This window comes from Papaver somniferum, chromosome 6 (assembly GCF_003573695.1).
Source record: "Papaver somniferum cultivar HN1 chromosome 6, ASM357369v1, whole genome shotgun sequence".
In the NCBI taxonomy this organism is placed as follows: Eukaryota; Viridiplantae; Streptophyta; class Magnoliopsida; order Ranunculales; family Papaveraceae; genus Papaver; species Papaver somniferum.
Genome location: NC_039363.1, coordinates 26777309 through 26791530, shown reverse-complemented (window position 1 = coordinate 26791530; position 14222 = coordinate 26777309). Strand labels below are relative to the sequence as shown.

The 14222-nt window shown below is 38.4% G+C and overlaps 1 protein-coding gene and 1 pseudogene across 2 annotated transcripts; one reads left to right on the top strand and one right to left on the bottom strand.

The window, feature by feature from the left end:
• Window positions 1-4834: 4834 nt before the first annotated feature.
• LOC113287204 (BES1/BZR1 homolog protein 4-like) lies at window positions 4835-8837 on the top strand. Of its 2 annotated transcripts, none has more exons than XM_026535891.1 (3): window positions 4835-5383; window positions 7576-8354; window positions 8451-8837. In XM_026535891.1, the coding sequence occupies exons 1-3, from the start codon at window positions 5171-5173 to the stop codon at window positions 8452-8454; spliced, it is 996 nt and encodes a 331-aa protein (XP_026391676.1). In that variant the 5' UTR covers window positions 4835-5170; the 3' UTR covers window positions 8455-8837. The 2 variants fall into 2 exon arrangements, with proteins under 2 accessions (XP_026391676.1, XP_026391675.1); XM_026535890.1 differs by having other exon boundaries at window positions 8441-8813.
• An 873-nt stretch (window positions 8838-9710) lies between these two features.
• Window positions 9711-14198, bottom strand: LOC113287203 (annotated as a pseudogene).
• Between the last annotated feature and the right edge of the window lie 24 nt (window positions 14199-14222).

Here is a 14222-nt window from a genome sequence, read left to right as displayed (position 1 = left end):
CGAAAATTCTGAATTCTCACATAACAACAGATAAAAAGGCAAAAATTGTACAAATTGGTAAGGAATTTGGAAAAACACCATTTCACAAAAGTTTCTCCTACGTCTTTTCTACAAAGTGTCAAAAGGGCACAGTGTTTCGGTAAACGTCTGACAGTTATGGTCTCTGGACTGAACTACGTGCAGTCTGATTTTTTCTGACGAAAAGGTATTCGTCATAATCTTCTTATAAAATAGATTCCAGACTCAATGAAATTAAACATGGGGATGCAAATATGATATGAAAAAAATAAAAACAAAAAAATAAAAGGGTTTAAGATACAAAACCTATGGGTTGCCTCCCATTTAGCGCTTGTTTTAAAGTCGTCAGCCCGACTTGGCATTCTCCTTACTATTCCTCCAGAGGGAATAAATCTTGAAACTCAATGGAGTCTACATCCACCTTGTCACGTTGAATCTTCCATAATTCCTTGTGCTTTTCCTCATCACCCAAGTAGGGATACTTAAAGTGGTAAGGAGGCTTAGGTTCTAAGTTGAATGCTCCCATGTTGATCAAACACCTTATGAATTGACGAATCAACAATGTCAATAGAGAAAACAAAGTGGACATCACTCGGATACCACATTGCTTCAAAAATATTAAAGCGTATAATTTCTTTATCAAACTCCATAGTAAGTGTCCCATTATCAACATCAATCTTCGTCTTTGCAGTCTTCATAAATGGTCTCCCAAGAAGTAATGAAGTAGACGAACAATTGTCTCCATTATGCATATCCACAACAAAGAAATCAACTAGAAAGATAGGTTCATTCACTTGCACCAACACGTCTTCCACGAGTCCCTTAGGATATATTTTAGACTTATTAGCTAATTGAATGATAATCCTTGTCTCCTTTAAAGGTTCCAGGTTCAAAGAATCATAAACATCGGCTGACATAACACTTACGGAAGCTCCCAAATCAAGTAAAGTACACTCAAACCTCTTGGTACCAATAGTCATTGACATGGTAAACCCCCCATGATCTTTGTACTTTGCAAGCATCTTCTTTAGTAACATAGCAGAAGCACTTTCTCCCGCCTGGGTGATTTCTTTAGGAATCAACCTCTCTTTCTTTGTACACAAATCCCTCAGAACCTTGGCATACCTGGGTACCAATCTGATGCCTTCAATAAATGGGATGTTGATTTGCAGCTTGCGGAAAATATCCAGAATCTCATTATCTTGAATTTGTTTCTTAGACTTCGTAAAACGACTAGGAAAATGAGGTGGTGTAGTAAAAGTAGGACCCGTGTCCTTAGGTTGGGTTGGCTTTTCCTTTGAAACGGTTTCCACCTCTACTTCCTCTTCCAAGTCGCGACTAACCTTTTCTTGTTGTTTTGGCTCTTCTGTTTGCTTACCGCTCCTCAAAAGCACTGCATTAACATTCTCTCTTGGATTCACAAAAGTTTGTGATGGCAACTTTGTCGAAGTCTGTGCTTTTAGTTGATTCATATCTGTAGCCAAATGCCCCATCTGTTTTTGCAAGTCTTTTATAGCCATATCATGTTTCTGCAGAATTGCATCTTGACGTTGAGCATTTGCATCTTGATTTTGCAGCATCATTTTCATCATCTCCTCCATACTTGAGCTATGCCTCTGTTGTTTAGGTTGAGACTGTGGTTGTAGTTGGAATTGTGGTTGTTGGAAACCACTCTATTGCCCATAAGGACTCGGAGTTGCAGCTTGCTGGTTTGCATAGCTGAAATTCGGGTGATCTTTCCAACCTGGATTATAGGTATTAGAGTAGGGATCATACCTTGGCATCTGATTAGAAAATAAAGCAATAACCTAAGCCCCCTCTTGGTATGGTGGAGCTACTACAGAAGCTATATGATGAATTGCCTTCTCACTAGTACTCAACCGGTGCTCTGTATATGGAGACTCTCCCATCTCGCTAACTCTTATGACATTAGAGTTGTTTCTGGTGTAGAATTGTTGAGCATTAGCGGCCATACTCTTAATCAAACTGGTTGCCTGCGAGAGTGTCTTCTCAGTAAGTGTACCCCCTGCGGCTGCATCAATCAAGTTCCTCTGTTCTCAAAGTAATCCTTCATAGAAATACTGGATAATGAGTGTTGGGGATATATTATGGTGTGGGAAACTTTCCAACAACCTCTTATATCTCTCCCAATATTCATATAGAGACTCCCCAGACATTTGTAGAATGTCACTAATCTCCTTTCGAACGGATGTCGCTTTGGAAGCAGGAAAATACTTCTCTAGAAATATCTTCTTCATTTCAGTCCATGTTGTAATACTCCCTGGGGGAAGATAATAAACCATTCTTCTGCTAAGTCTGTCAATGAGAACGGAAAGGCTTGCAGCATAGCAATATCTCTGTCTGCGGTTGCATACCTCAGACTTGTCATTGTGTTCTGGAATTGCTGAAGGTGTCATTTTGGATTTTCACCTGGATTTCCGTTGAACTTTGGTAGATGAAGAAGTAGTTTCGAATTCAGATCCACTATGTCTTATGCTTCGCACCTCCCTGCAATAACCCAAAGTATTTCTTAGAATCATCACAGTTATCATTATATTAGTTGATTTGTTCCAACTGGTCGCCAAGTTAAGTTTTGCAGTTCTGGAATCTAGGCACTGCCAATTGCTTGTTTGAGTTGGTGTCGAGAACAATTGTGGACCATGTCTTATGCTTTGATGAGCTTGCACATTCTCCAACCAGAATTGTTTATCTCTAACAAAAGTATGTTGAGGGTTCGGGCTAAGTCCTCTAACCAAATATGCCAAACCACAGTCGTACAAAAAGCACTTCATGGTCCCAAGTCACTATACCAACCAACAGGGTCCGAGCTCCAACTAGTGATCCGTTGCTGCAAAGACAAGATAGGAATACCAAGCGTAAAAGGATTTGTAGAAAAAGCAACCCAAACACTTCTAGCAAATGGGCATTCCATAAGAATGTATTTTAGAGTATCACTGGGTTAAGTACAAAAAGGGCATATGTTTGGCATATCAACATACTTGGAAAGTTTATCAGCTACAGGGACCATATTATGCATGCATTTGAAGATGAATAATGCTACTTTTGGTGTTGTGTCTATACTCCATATCTTCTCCCAAGGAGAATTGGTAATAGCATCAAAAATTTTAATGTTATGATAAAGAGAGTTTGTTGTAAATTTTCCATTTGGTTTCAACTTCCGCTTGACTGTATCAGTTTTGTTAAGGCGAAAATGAATGCGACTGATGGTTTGGACAGTGCTAGGTTCAAGCAAAGCATTGAGAGTATCTAAATTGCATGTCTGATTTTCTACATCTATCAGGTGACTTACCAAATAAATGTTATCTGGCAGCTAAGAATTCCTAAATTCTAAAGTTCCAGGGAACTACTGGTCCTCCTTTATATTGAGAGATTGACCATTGCCTATTTTCCTTATGCAGTGAAGTTTAATAACCTCAAGCCCCTGAAGTATGCAAGACCAGATCCACGGACTTGTGGTACTGACATTTGGGTCGAGTGGATGTCAGCAGTTACTATAGTGACTAGATTTCAGTGTTTTACCCAGATTGTATTCGGGTCATATGGAAGATTCCAGACAAGTCTTCCTAGTTTTGCTAGGTTGTTTGCTTCTAAGTCCCTAAAGCCTAAACCTCCTAGGGATATTGGAATGCTGAGGTCAGATCAAGCTTTTAAAAAGCAGCATATTTTACCATCCTTCTTCCCCGACCAGAAATTTCTTTGTAGGGAAACAAGTTGGTTGGTAATGTTTTTTGGAATCTTATAACAGCCCATTTGGTAAATGGGCAAAGATTCAAGAATAGTCTTAACTATCAAGTTCTAGCAGCTTGGCTGAGATATACCCCCTCCAATTCTGTAATCTACTTCTAAATCGAGCTATCATTGAATAAAAAGTTTGATTTTGGAACCTCCTATAAAAAAGATGCGTACCTAAATAGCTATCAGTAATATTAATTTTCTGGACTTTAAGAATTTTTATTATCATTTTGCCAAATTTATTAGAGAACCTATTGCTAAAGAAAATTCATCATTTGACCCGTTGTCAAGCCAAAGGTGTTGATGATGTTAAGAACATTTTGAGCATCACTAAAAGAAGCTTTAGAAAAATGATGCACTCGGGCATATAGTAGATGGGTGATGGGATACTGTTTTGGGCTACTTTAATTCCTTGGATTTGTCCCTCTACTTGTTTATGCCGTAGGAGCCTTGTTAGCCATTCCATACACAGGAGAAAGAGGTAAGGAGATAAAAGGTTTCCGTGTCTAATTCCCTTCGTGGGTTTGAATAATTTCCCAGCTGAGCCGCTACAAAGAACAACGACGGATGGAGTGTTGATGCATTGGTGGATCAGCAAGCACCAAGACTCGCTAAAACTAAGTTTCTGCATCAGTTCCATCAGGTACTCCCAGCTGACCCTGTCAAAAGCTTTGCTCATGTCAAGCTTTATTCCCACTAGACCACTTTTACCTTTGTATTTTTTCATTTTAAAGACAAGTTCCTGGACCAAAATTATGTTGTCTGTGATTTTCCGATTCTGCATAATGAAGATTGGAAAGGGATTATTCTTAAAAGAAGTTTGAGTCTGTTAGCTAATATTTTGGATATTATTTTGTAGTGTTACACAGACTGGTCGAAAGTCAGTTAGGGAGGAAAGATTAGAAGTTGAGTTTAACAAATGCATTTACCTAGGTGGTTAACAATGTATTTACCACAGTGGCATTTTAAGGTAAATATCGTTAACTTGAAGGGTAAAATAGAAAAACTGAATATATTTAGTTTCACTATCTCCCAAACCCCCTCATCATTTATTTGATTTTCTTTTCTGTGTGTTGTTGTGACCAAAATTTTTATTCTCTTTTCCTGGTTTCATAAAACCACTTATTTCCTTTTACACCTGGTTTCACAATTAGTTTAATCTGCAAATTAAGGTGTTTTTAATCCTGGTGAAGAACAAACAAGGTTGTGAAGATCGGTATGTCTTTTGGTCTAACAAGATTTGTGATCACAGTCACCTAAAAAGGGGAAGAAATTGGGAGTTTTGTTTGTCTTGTGTGTTTCAGAGTGTTGTTTTTTGTTCAGTTGATATGGTTGTTTCCAAGTGAAGAAATTAGATTAATTGTTGATAAGATTGTAAATAAATAGAAAGGTAGTAGAGATGACAGGAACAAGATTACCAACATGGAAAGAGAGAGAAAATAATAAAAGAAGAGAAAGAAGAAGAAGAGCAATAGCAGCAAAGATCTATGCAGGTTTAAGAATGTATGGAAATTATAAATTACCAAAACACTGTGATAACAACGAGGTCTTAAAAGCCCTTTGTGATGAAGCTGGTTGGACTGTTGAAGAAGATGGTACTACCTACAGAAAGGTATTGTCTCTGCGTTTAATCATTTTAGTGTTCTGTTATGAGTAGATAATTGACCACTGTGTTCTATTGATTCTGATCATGACTGATTGTTACCACTACTCAATTCAATCACCAATTGCTGATCAAATTCATCTGTCTAGCTAGTTATTCAATTTATACCCAGAAATTATCTTTTTAAAATCCAGATTTTCCTCAAAATTTTTACTGTATTGATGCGTGATTTTGTTTTCTGTGAATTGTTGAAATTAATTCCTGAGCTGCCAAACCCGAGTTCCTCGTGGCTCTGAAAATTTGTCCATACAAGTTTAACAGTGATCTTACTAACGTGCGCCTTAATTGTTGGAGAGATGTTGTTAACGAAGTTACAGTTGTCCGTTCTTGTTCAGAAGAACGGAAGTGGTTGATGCTAACTTACGCTTCTTCTTCTACTACTAGTTGAATCCATGGCCTCGTATATATTTTTTTTAGTTGGTTGGTCTGAACAAGAAGAAACTGCAGCTTTTTCTTTAAATTTGTTGTTTTACTGATTTCAGATAGTTTTTAGTACTTGTTTACATACCAGCGCACGTTAGTTTCTTTCGCTGTGTTTTCTTGACTTTACTCTCTGAAACCCATTATAAGATTCTATCTCTGTGCAGCCTCTCTGCAACACTTCTCTGATTCAATATGACAAACTCTAACCTTGTTTCCTTACCTCTAATATCAAAAATATTCAGATAAACTTATAGGGTATTTTTGTCAGTTTTAAGATTTACAGTCTCTTAAATGTAGCGTAAGTAAAGAGTCTTTCTATATATATAGTATATATATGGAGTTTCGTTATGGACTAGCAGATTTCCTACCGTCTCTTCTGTCTCTCTTTATTTGCTTACTACAGTTTTCTTTTTTTGAGTTCAGTTTTTTTCCTTCCCTATTCTTATGCTTATCCAAAAGATTCCTCATTTTATTGCGGCCATTTCCCTAGTTTAAAAGTTATTTATTTGATTATCTAAAATACCTTTAATTATCTAAAAAAATAGTTTATTGGATCATAAATTGAGGGTATTCTGGTCTGGATGGAATTTATGCATATGGGTCTTCTTTTATTTCATTTTTGTATTGAGCTAAGGCTAGGTTCTGAGAAAGTAATAGTTTGAGCTGTTTAATAATAATTCGGATTAAAATAATGGAGATAAAAAGTAGATCTCAAATCCATAGAGCCCCACTTTAAATATTTTTGTGTTATTTTGAAGAACCAAGCTAAGAAGAGTGTGTTGAGAATCCTCCAGATTGATTGGTTGTCGTGCAAAGAAACCATAGTTGACATTGTGTCTCCCTTCTTTCATCTTTGTTGAATTTGTGGAGTTCTCTTTTTATTTTTTCACTTACTCATACCCAATAAAGCCAAAGTGAAAAGATAAACAGTGTGCCAAGTGCCAACTGCTGATGTGTTTTAGTAAAATTACAGTGTTATCCTTAAGTTTATGTTAGTGGCTCTGGAAGAAGTCTCAAGCTTTGTTTGTAGTATTGCTGGATTCTGGATTAATAGCCCCATTTTTTAATGAGAGTTGTAGAATTGCTAAGTACATCTGCGTTTATTATGTAATCATGTCTTGCCATTTTGACTCCATTTAGAACCGAATTACGGTAAATATGCAAGTGTGGTGCACAGTGAAGTGTTTGCTTTGCCCTATTTGGTGTCCGCGCAGCATATCTGATTTCTTTTGTTCAGTGTGTTAATAATCATGGGAACCGCAGAATACGTCATCATGTAATCTCTCTTTGAACTATTTAGTGGAAGTTGCAAGTGTTTTGCTTTCAAGAGGTTAATACCGTATATAAGCTGAAATTTTAAGCATTTCGATATGTTGTAGGTAGCCTGAAAGTGATAACAATTGCTTGATCGTAATTATATGTGGAATGATCACTTTAACTTACATCAATATGAAGCTAGCCCAGATTTGGTGTATCTCTCATTTCTGTAGTGACACTGTTTTCTACGTTTTGGTCCATAGTTTCAACCCTCTTTAGGTATCTGCGCTTTACAATATTTCAAGACTTCACCTTCATAGAAGTTGAATAGAGATCAAACCAATTAGGTATTTTGTTTTGGAAATATGACTGGAGAACAAATGAGGTCAGAGCTGTTACATATAGGTTTTTTAATACTGCAGTACTACAACTTATATGCAACTTCCTTTGTGTATTCCCAGGGATGCAAGCCTGCAGAGCGCATGGACATTATGGGTGGTTCTGCTTCAGCTAGCCCATGCTCGTCTTACCAGCCAAGCCCTTGTGCATCATATAACCCTAGCCCTGCTTCATCCTCGTTTCCTGCTAGCCCAGCGTCATCTTCTTATGCTTTCCATGCTAATAATGCTAACAATGGTGATGGCAATTCCCTCATTCCATGGCTCAAAAACCTGTCCTCTGGATCTTCTTCCGCTTCCTCGTCTAAATTATCACACCATCTCTACATCCACAGTGGTTCCATCAGTGCTCCTGTCACCCCTCCGTTAAGCTCACCTACTTGTCGAACCCCTCGACTAAAAACTAACTGGGCTGATTCCAACACTGTCCCAGCTTGGGGTGATAACAATTACTTCTTGCCTAATTCAACCCCACCAAGCCCGGGCCGTCAGATTCTTCCAGAGCCTGGATGGCTTACAGGAATCCGACTTCCTACAGTTGGACCTGCATCTCCCACGTTCAGCCTCGTCTCTTCGAACCCATTTGGATTCAAGGAAGAGGTTTTGGCAGGAGGTGGCTCACGTATGTGGACACCGGGACAGAGTGGAACTTGCTCTCCAGCTATTGCTGCTGCCTCTGATAACAATGCTGATATCCCAATGGCCGATGGGTATGCAGATGAGTTTGCATTCGGAAGCAACACATCAGGACTAGTTAAACCGTGGGAGGGAGAGAGGATTCACGACCACGACGAGTGTGGAGGAGATGATCTCGAGCTTACTCTTGGAACCACACGAACAAGGTATAGTGGCAGCACTAGTCAAGTGCTGCTTTTGGTTATTCATTTGCCTTTTACTTACTCTTGTACTCATGATTGGTTATGGTTAGTGTTTTGCAGGTAGACAGAGATAGAGAAGGGAAGAAAGAAAGAAAGTGAAAGGAAGAAAAGAGAGGAATTAGGACGCGCTGTCTTTATTTAGATGATTCCAGCTGCTTCTGTAGGAACATGCAACAAATCGAAGACTCGATCGTTTTTGGAAAAATGATATAGTTTGAATTTGTGGTGTTTAGTTCTAAAGAAGTTCCATCTGCATATCCCAGTAGGAACTAGGAAGTGAGGAAATATACGGAGCAGCTATTAAAATATTTATTCTCCAATTGTTCATTTTTCTTTTGCAATTTCTAGTCATATATAGTTTCATTATGATGGTTAGTTTTGAACATTATCATATTACCCATTTTCGTGCTCTTTTTAGCTCAATTTATTTATTCAAAATCACTTTATTCATTGGTATCTTATTTGAATTCATCATTTTGAGAGGCAACACATACTCAATTAGGATCTTGAAGTAAGAGGAATGGGTTTATTGTGCTTAGATGGATCCATGGTGGGAGTCATGAATGTGGTTTTCTACTTTAAAATTCTAGTTTATGTCTTGGTTTTTCAGGTAGAATAAGTAAGGTGCAAATTGAGCATGCCTGGATCAACAGAATCCAATGCTATAGTTCATGGGTCCTGGTCCCACACCTCTCAATGAAAGTGGGACCAAGTCAATCTCCACTAGATAGTGTGTAGAACGTACAACCTTGAACACTTATTGGGCAAGGGTGTTTATATATGCGTACGGCCATGCCGGAGGGCTCCTATCTGGAAATATTACATCTCATGTTGTTGGGTTTGCAACACTCCGATGAAAATAGTGAGATTTTTCTTTCATAATGTACCAGTCCTTGAAGGTGAGTGACAAAGTTTATGGTTTTTTCTAAGGATGATCAGCACGACGAAGCAACATTTTCACAAAAAACTATTAGTTCCATGTAACACTTGACATCATCATCCTCGAAATTAACTTCGTCAACATGTACTCCAGTGATCACTACCATCCAAGTAAATAACGCACCTGTTTTACATTACTTGTTCCAATGTGAAACAATAATGAAGCACTCATTCTCATCCTACTCGGTAATTAAGATGGAACAGATCCCCATTGCATAACAGTCCTCAACTGCAAAGTGCAGTGGTAGAGGCTAGCTTTTATGAAAGCTGGATCAGACTCCCACGGGATAAACACAATCACTACACTACACTAAGAAAAAGGGAAAAAGGGAAAAAGAGAAAGGGAAGAAGAGCCAAACATTTTACCCGAGAAATCAATGATGCACTAAAAAATGCTTTTACTTTTCCCAATATTTGTTGGGAGGTATTACAGAGTTAATTTATTCACAGATCATTCTATTTACACAATCAAATAGGTTTCTAGTCTGTACATTTAGTTCTTAAAATCTTCCATCCTGTACGATAAACATGTTCGCACTAACTTTAGAGGTACCATCAAAGACTAGGGAACTCTTCAGTAGAAAAAAGCTGAATTTAACTCATAGGCAGACCGAGCCTTTACCAGATGCTGAACAGAGTTTCCAGAACCCTAACTAAAGCCTCATTACCCATCAAGCTTCTGAAATAGATCAGAAAGCGTGTCATAGAGCATGGAAGCTGCAGGTGGGCGAGGCAATGAACCGAGAAGAATATCCGATGCAGAAATGGAGGAACTACCATAGAACCAAGAGTTCTCAAGCGCACGAGTAGTCACAATACTCCCTTTGAGAGAACACCCCATAAAAGCACCTGCAACAATAAAACCATGGTTGGTCAGACTAAAAGACAGAAGAATTATTTGGCACTCTCGGGCATTTTCTTACAAGTGTTGCTCGGTAGTTGCATGTATAACACCTAAGTCTTAATATAAAAATCTCATGACAGTTAAACAAGGTGAGCTCAGGTGAGTTATTTTGGTACCATCGGGACTTTTCACATTTCAATTTATTAATCATCCATAATTCCAACTACACGTGAAAGACTTGCCTTTACTGCAGCTGTAAGTATAGCAAGCAGCATAACCACCATCACCAGCACGTAAACCGGCTTCAGCTTCCCGTCCAACAATGCCAGCGGCCGCACTGAAACCAGCTCCAACTGAGAAATGCATATTTCCACTAAATGTCTTAACAGCGTCACTGTTTCTTAAGACAATTATGAAGTCAGTCAACTCCCCACCAGCCAGAACACAAAGGAGGACTCGATGAGAAATGGCAACTATGAAAACTTATTAAATCCTTTAAATGTAGAGATAGCAAGAGAAGCCTAAGGAGCGAGGAAAACATTAAATAACAGGAATCATCATGTGATTTGAATTACAGTTGAAACACTTCATTAAAGATTAGAAAATATCAGAATTGTGCTTTCAAAGGGAATTATTGGAGAGCGGATTAAGACAGACTGCTAGTCAGAACAAAGATCCGGAAAAGCTACACGCTCGCTGACCTATGCATGATGAAGATTCACATTAGCTTACCTGAGCTCCCCATCCAACACCAAAAGATGATATAGCAGAAGGTAGCGACCATGAACCATCTTCTCTGCGAGCAATCACAAGGCCTGTTCCAATGTTGTATGTAACCATCACTCCCACTTTCACAACGGAAATTATTGCAAGACCTTTTGCCTGACATAAAATCGCACGAGGAATAGACCTTTCAGGTTTAAGCAAACCTACCTGAGAAAATCCTTCCACGTCAGTTGCCGCTTTTTATTGACTTTTAAGTGTACGAAATATGACAAAATTCAAATTCATAGAAGCTCACTTTTCAGCAAGTCCCAATTTGACCAACACATGTAAAGACAACGGGCAAGTCTTCATGGGCATAGGGCAACTAGGGCTGATGCCATGCATCCCAACATAGCGTCAACAAGGGCTTATTAGTATCTTACTACAGTACTGTGTACATATAAGTGTGCTCTCTAGATTTGAGATATTTTTGTTGCATCTTCAAAATTCTATTTTAGCCTAGCAGATATTGCCTCACCAAAATCAAATAATCTTTTACTAACTTTGATCTCCCTATATAAAAAAAGGACATCTCCCTATAATTTCCGTTGAATAACAACAGCTTAGACATTTCAACTCTGAATTCGTTACCATATCAATTAAGAAAAAAGCATTAGTTCAGCTAGGCAATCAAACTTGACAAGCAAAGCGTTACCTTGCTATAACCAAGGATCGTGTTAGAAGCCTTGTAGATTTCATCCTCCATTGACTGACACCATGGGAAGTTTACCCATGACCGCAAAGTACTGAGGTCTGTTACGTCATGAGTCGGAAACTGTGCTGCTCGACTTACTTGGTCCATTAACTACGACTGCACAGATTCGAGACGTACACAGCAAACATCGCAGACTCGTTCTGGATCCTCTGTCCGAAATTTTACCGGCAACAGACTCCTTCCTTTAGAACATTCACCGCAAAATATCCCTCCACAAAACCTACAATGATGCCTCGAACACATAAGAGCATGGAATCTCACACTACACAACATACATGAGGGACTAGAACTGTCAGGCAGCCATTTCGGTGGCACGGCTTCAAGGATTTCCAGTATTTTTCCAAAATCTGCTTGGGCAAGTGTTTCAGCCATCTCCTTCCAAGCCTGCTCAAGAATATGTCCTGATAGCCATGAAATGGTGCATCCGTGAATATCGCCAGAAGCAAGAGCTTTAACCTTCCCTTGCACCACAAGCAACATTTCAAGTACCACATCCCACATGGTTAACTCCTTATCTTCCCCCACACACTGACTCCAACCCATGTCCCCTTCAGGGATGTATCCACCAACAGTACCATAACATTCATGCCCACTTTCCATCATGGGTGGAACTGATACAGGTATCCAGGCTCCAGTTTCTTCGTAGTGAGGTGGTTCATAGCAAAAGTATCTACCTTGTTTCTTAGGTTCAGAATCTGAGCTTATCTTATTGCAATTATCTTTCCCAAGGTCTATATCTATGGTAGCATCAGAAGTTTCCGGCTCATTCATTCTGGGGTCATCAGTTCCAACTACAGATGTAGAAGTAAGCTCTTCACTGTGCTCATTGCTTACCTCAGAAACCTAAAACCAAATCAGACCCATGAATTCCAACTTCAGATGATTAAATATGCAATTGAGTAACATCAGAATTCCTAAAAACCTTTCATCGTTATCATTCAGAAATCGGAATGCAACACTAACGAATGAAACAAAGTTAACACTACCCTATAAAATGACAAAGTAAATGACCAAGACCCACTGATAAACTCTACAACTCCTAATTAAACAGCATAATACAGTTTCACTGATACCAATCAATTGAAGAAGAATAAACATCCTTACAGGCGAAATCTCAAAACTATTTCCATCAACAACAACCTAATTAACAACGGAATAGCCCAAATAAGTATTCTTCTCAATACCGAAGAAAGCAAAGCAAACATGAGAAAAAATTTACAATTGAAACCTAAAAAAGAGAAGAAATTACCTGCTGAGATATAGGGTTTCGAGTAACTTGAGATATATAGGAAGAGGAATTATTAACAGAAACCCTAGAAGAGGGAGAGGAAGAGGAAGAGGAAGATTCGGATTCATCATCAAGATGGGGTATACTAGGATATATAGATTTGTTTTCCACCATATTGATTTGAAATTTTGAATTCCAATAACAAAATTCGATCAGAAAGCCAAAAAAAAAAAAAAATCAGCAGAGAAAAATTTACAATGAAGTTGGACAAGTTTTAGGGCTCTATTCAATACCTTCTGCTCCTTGCAATAATAATCAGCAAATAGGCCTGTCAATGGATACCGATTATCCGAAATCCGAAACCGATTATCCGCAGTCCATTACTGCTACCATTTTATTTTTTTTCAGAATACAAAAGAGGATACAGAAATGAAGGACACTGAACCCAAATTTCATTACACTTCTCCTTGGCTGCCTTTTTCACAAGACAGTCGGCAACATTATTAGCCTCTCTATACTGGTGACAAAAAACAATGCTAGAGAAATTACTGGCTAACAGATGTATGTCTCTAAGAACAGAAACAAAAAACCAAGGAGCATGTACACACCTATTACACAAATCTATAATACAGCTAGAGTCACTATCAACAATAAGATTGTATATTTTCAACCTGTGAGCAAGTTGCAATCCTTCTCTAATGGCTAAAAGTTCAGCCATATTGTTACCATTTCGGTGCAAATATGTGGCATAAGCTCCAAGGAAACTGCCTTCTTCATCCCTAAGGATCCCGCCTGCACCTGCAAAACCAGCTTCATCCGACGCACCGTCAGTATTCAACTTAGCATAACCAGTGTGTTCCTTCTCAACCTCATCATTTATTCATCAATCAATCTATGTAACCCATATGAACATCAACAATAACAACTTTTTCTTCTTGCTTCATTCAAAATCAATATGAACAATTCGAAATATGTGTTCTCGTATCCAAAATCAAACCAAACTCTTCACTAAATCAAACTGAACTCTCCATCAAATTCTAATTTTACAAATCAATTCTGAAACCCTAGATTAAATTTCAAAATCAAAATTGAACTGAAAATATATTTTAAGAGAAACCCTAGAAAAGAGATGAGGAGATGATGTTGGTAACTAAGAATCTAGACGAACTAATGTCTAATGAGAAGAAGAATAAGATTCAGAGGAGATGAGGAGAAGAAGACATGAACGAGTACTGGGGGTGTTTTCTTAGTTTCTCTCATTGTGAATAGGTGGGCTAAAGGCTAAACGGATGAATGGGTATCCACATTATCGGATATCGGAAATAAGCCTAACGGAAACAC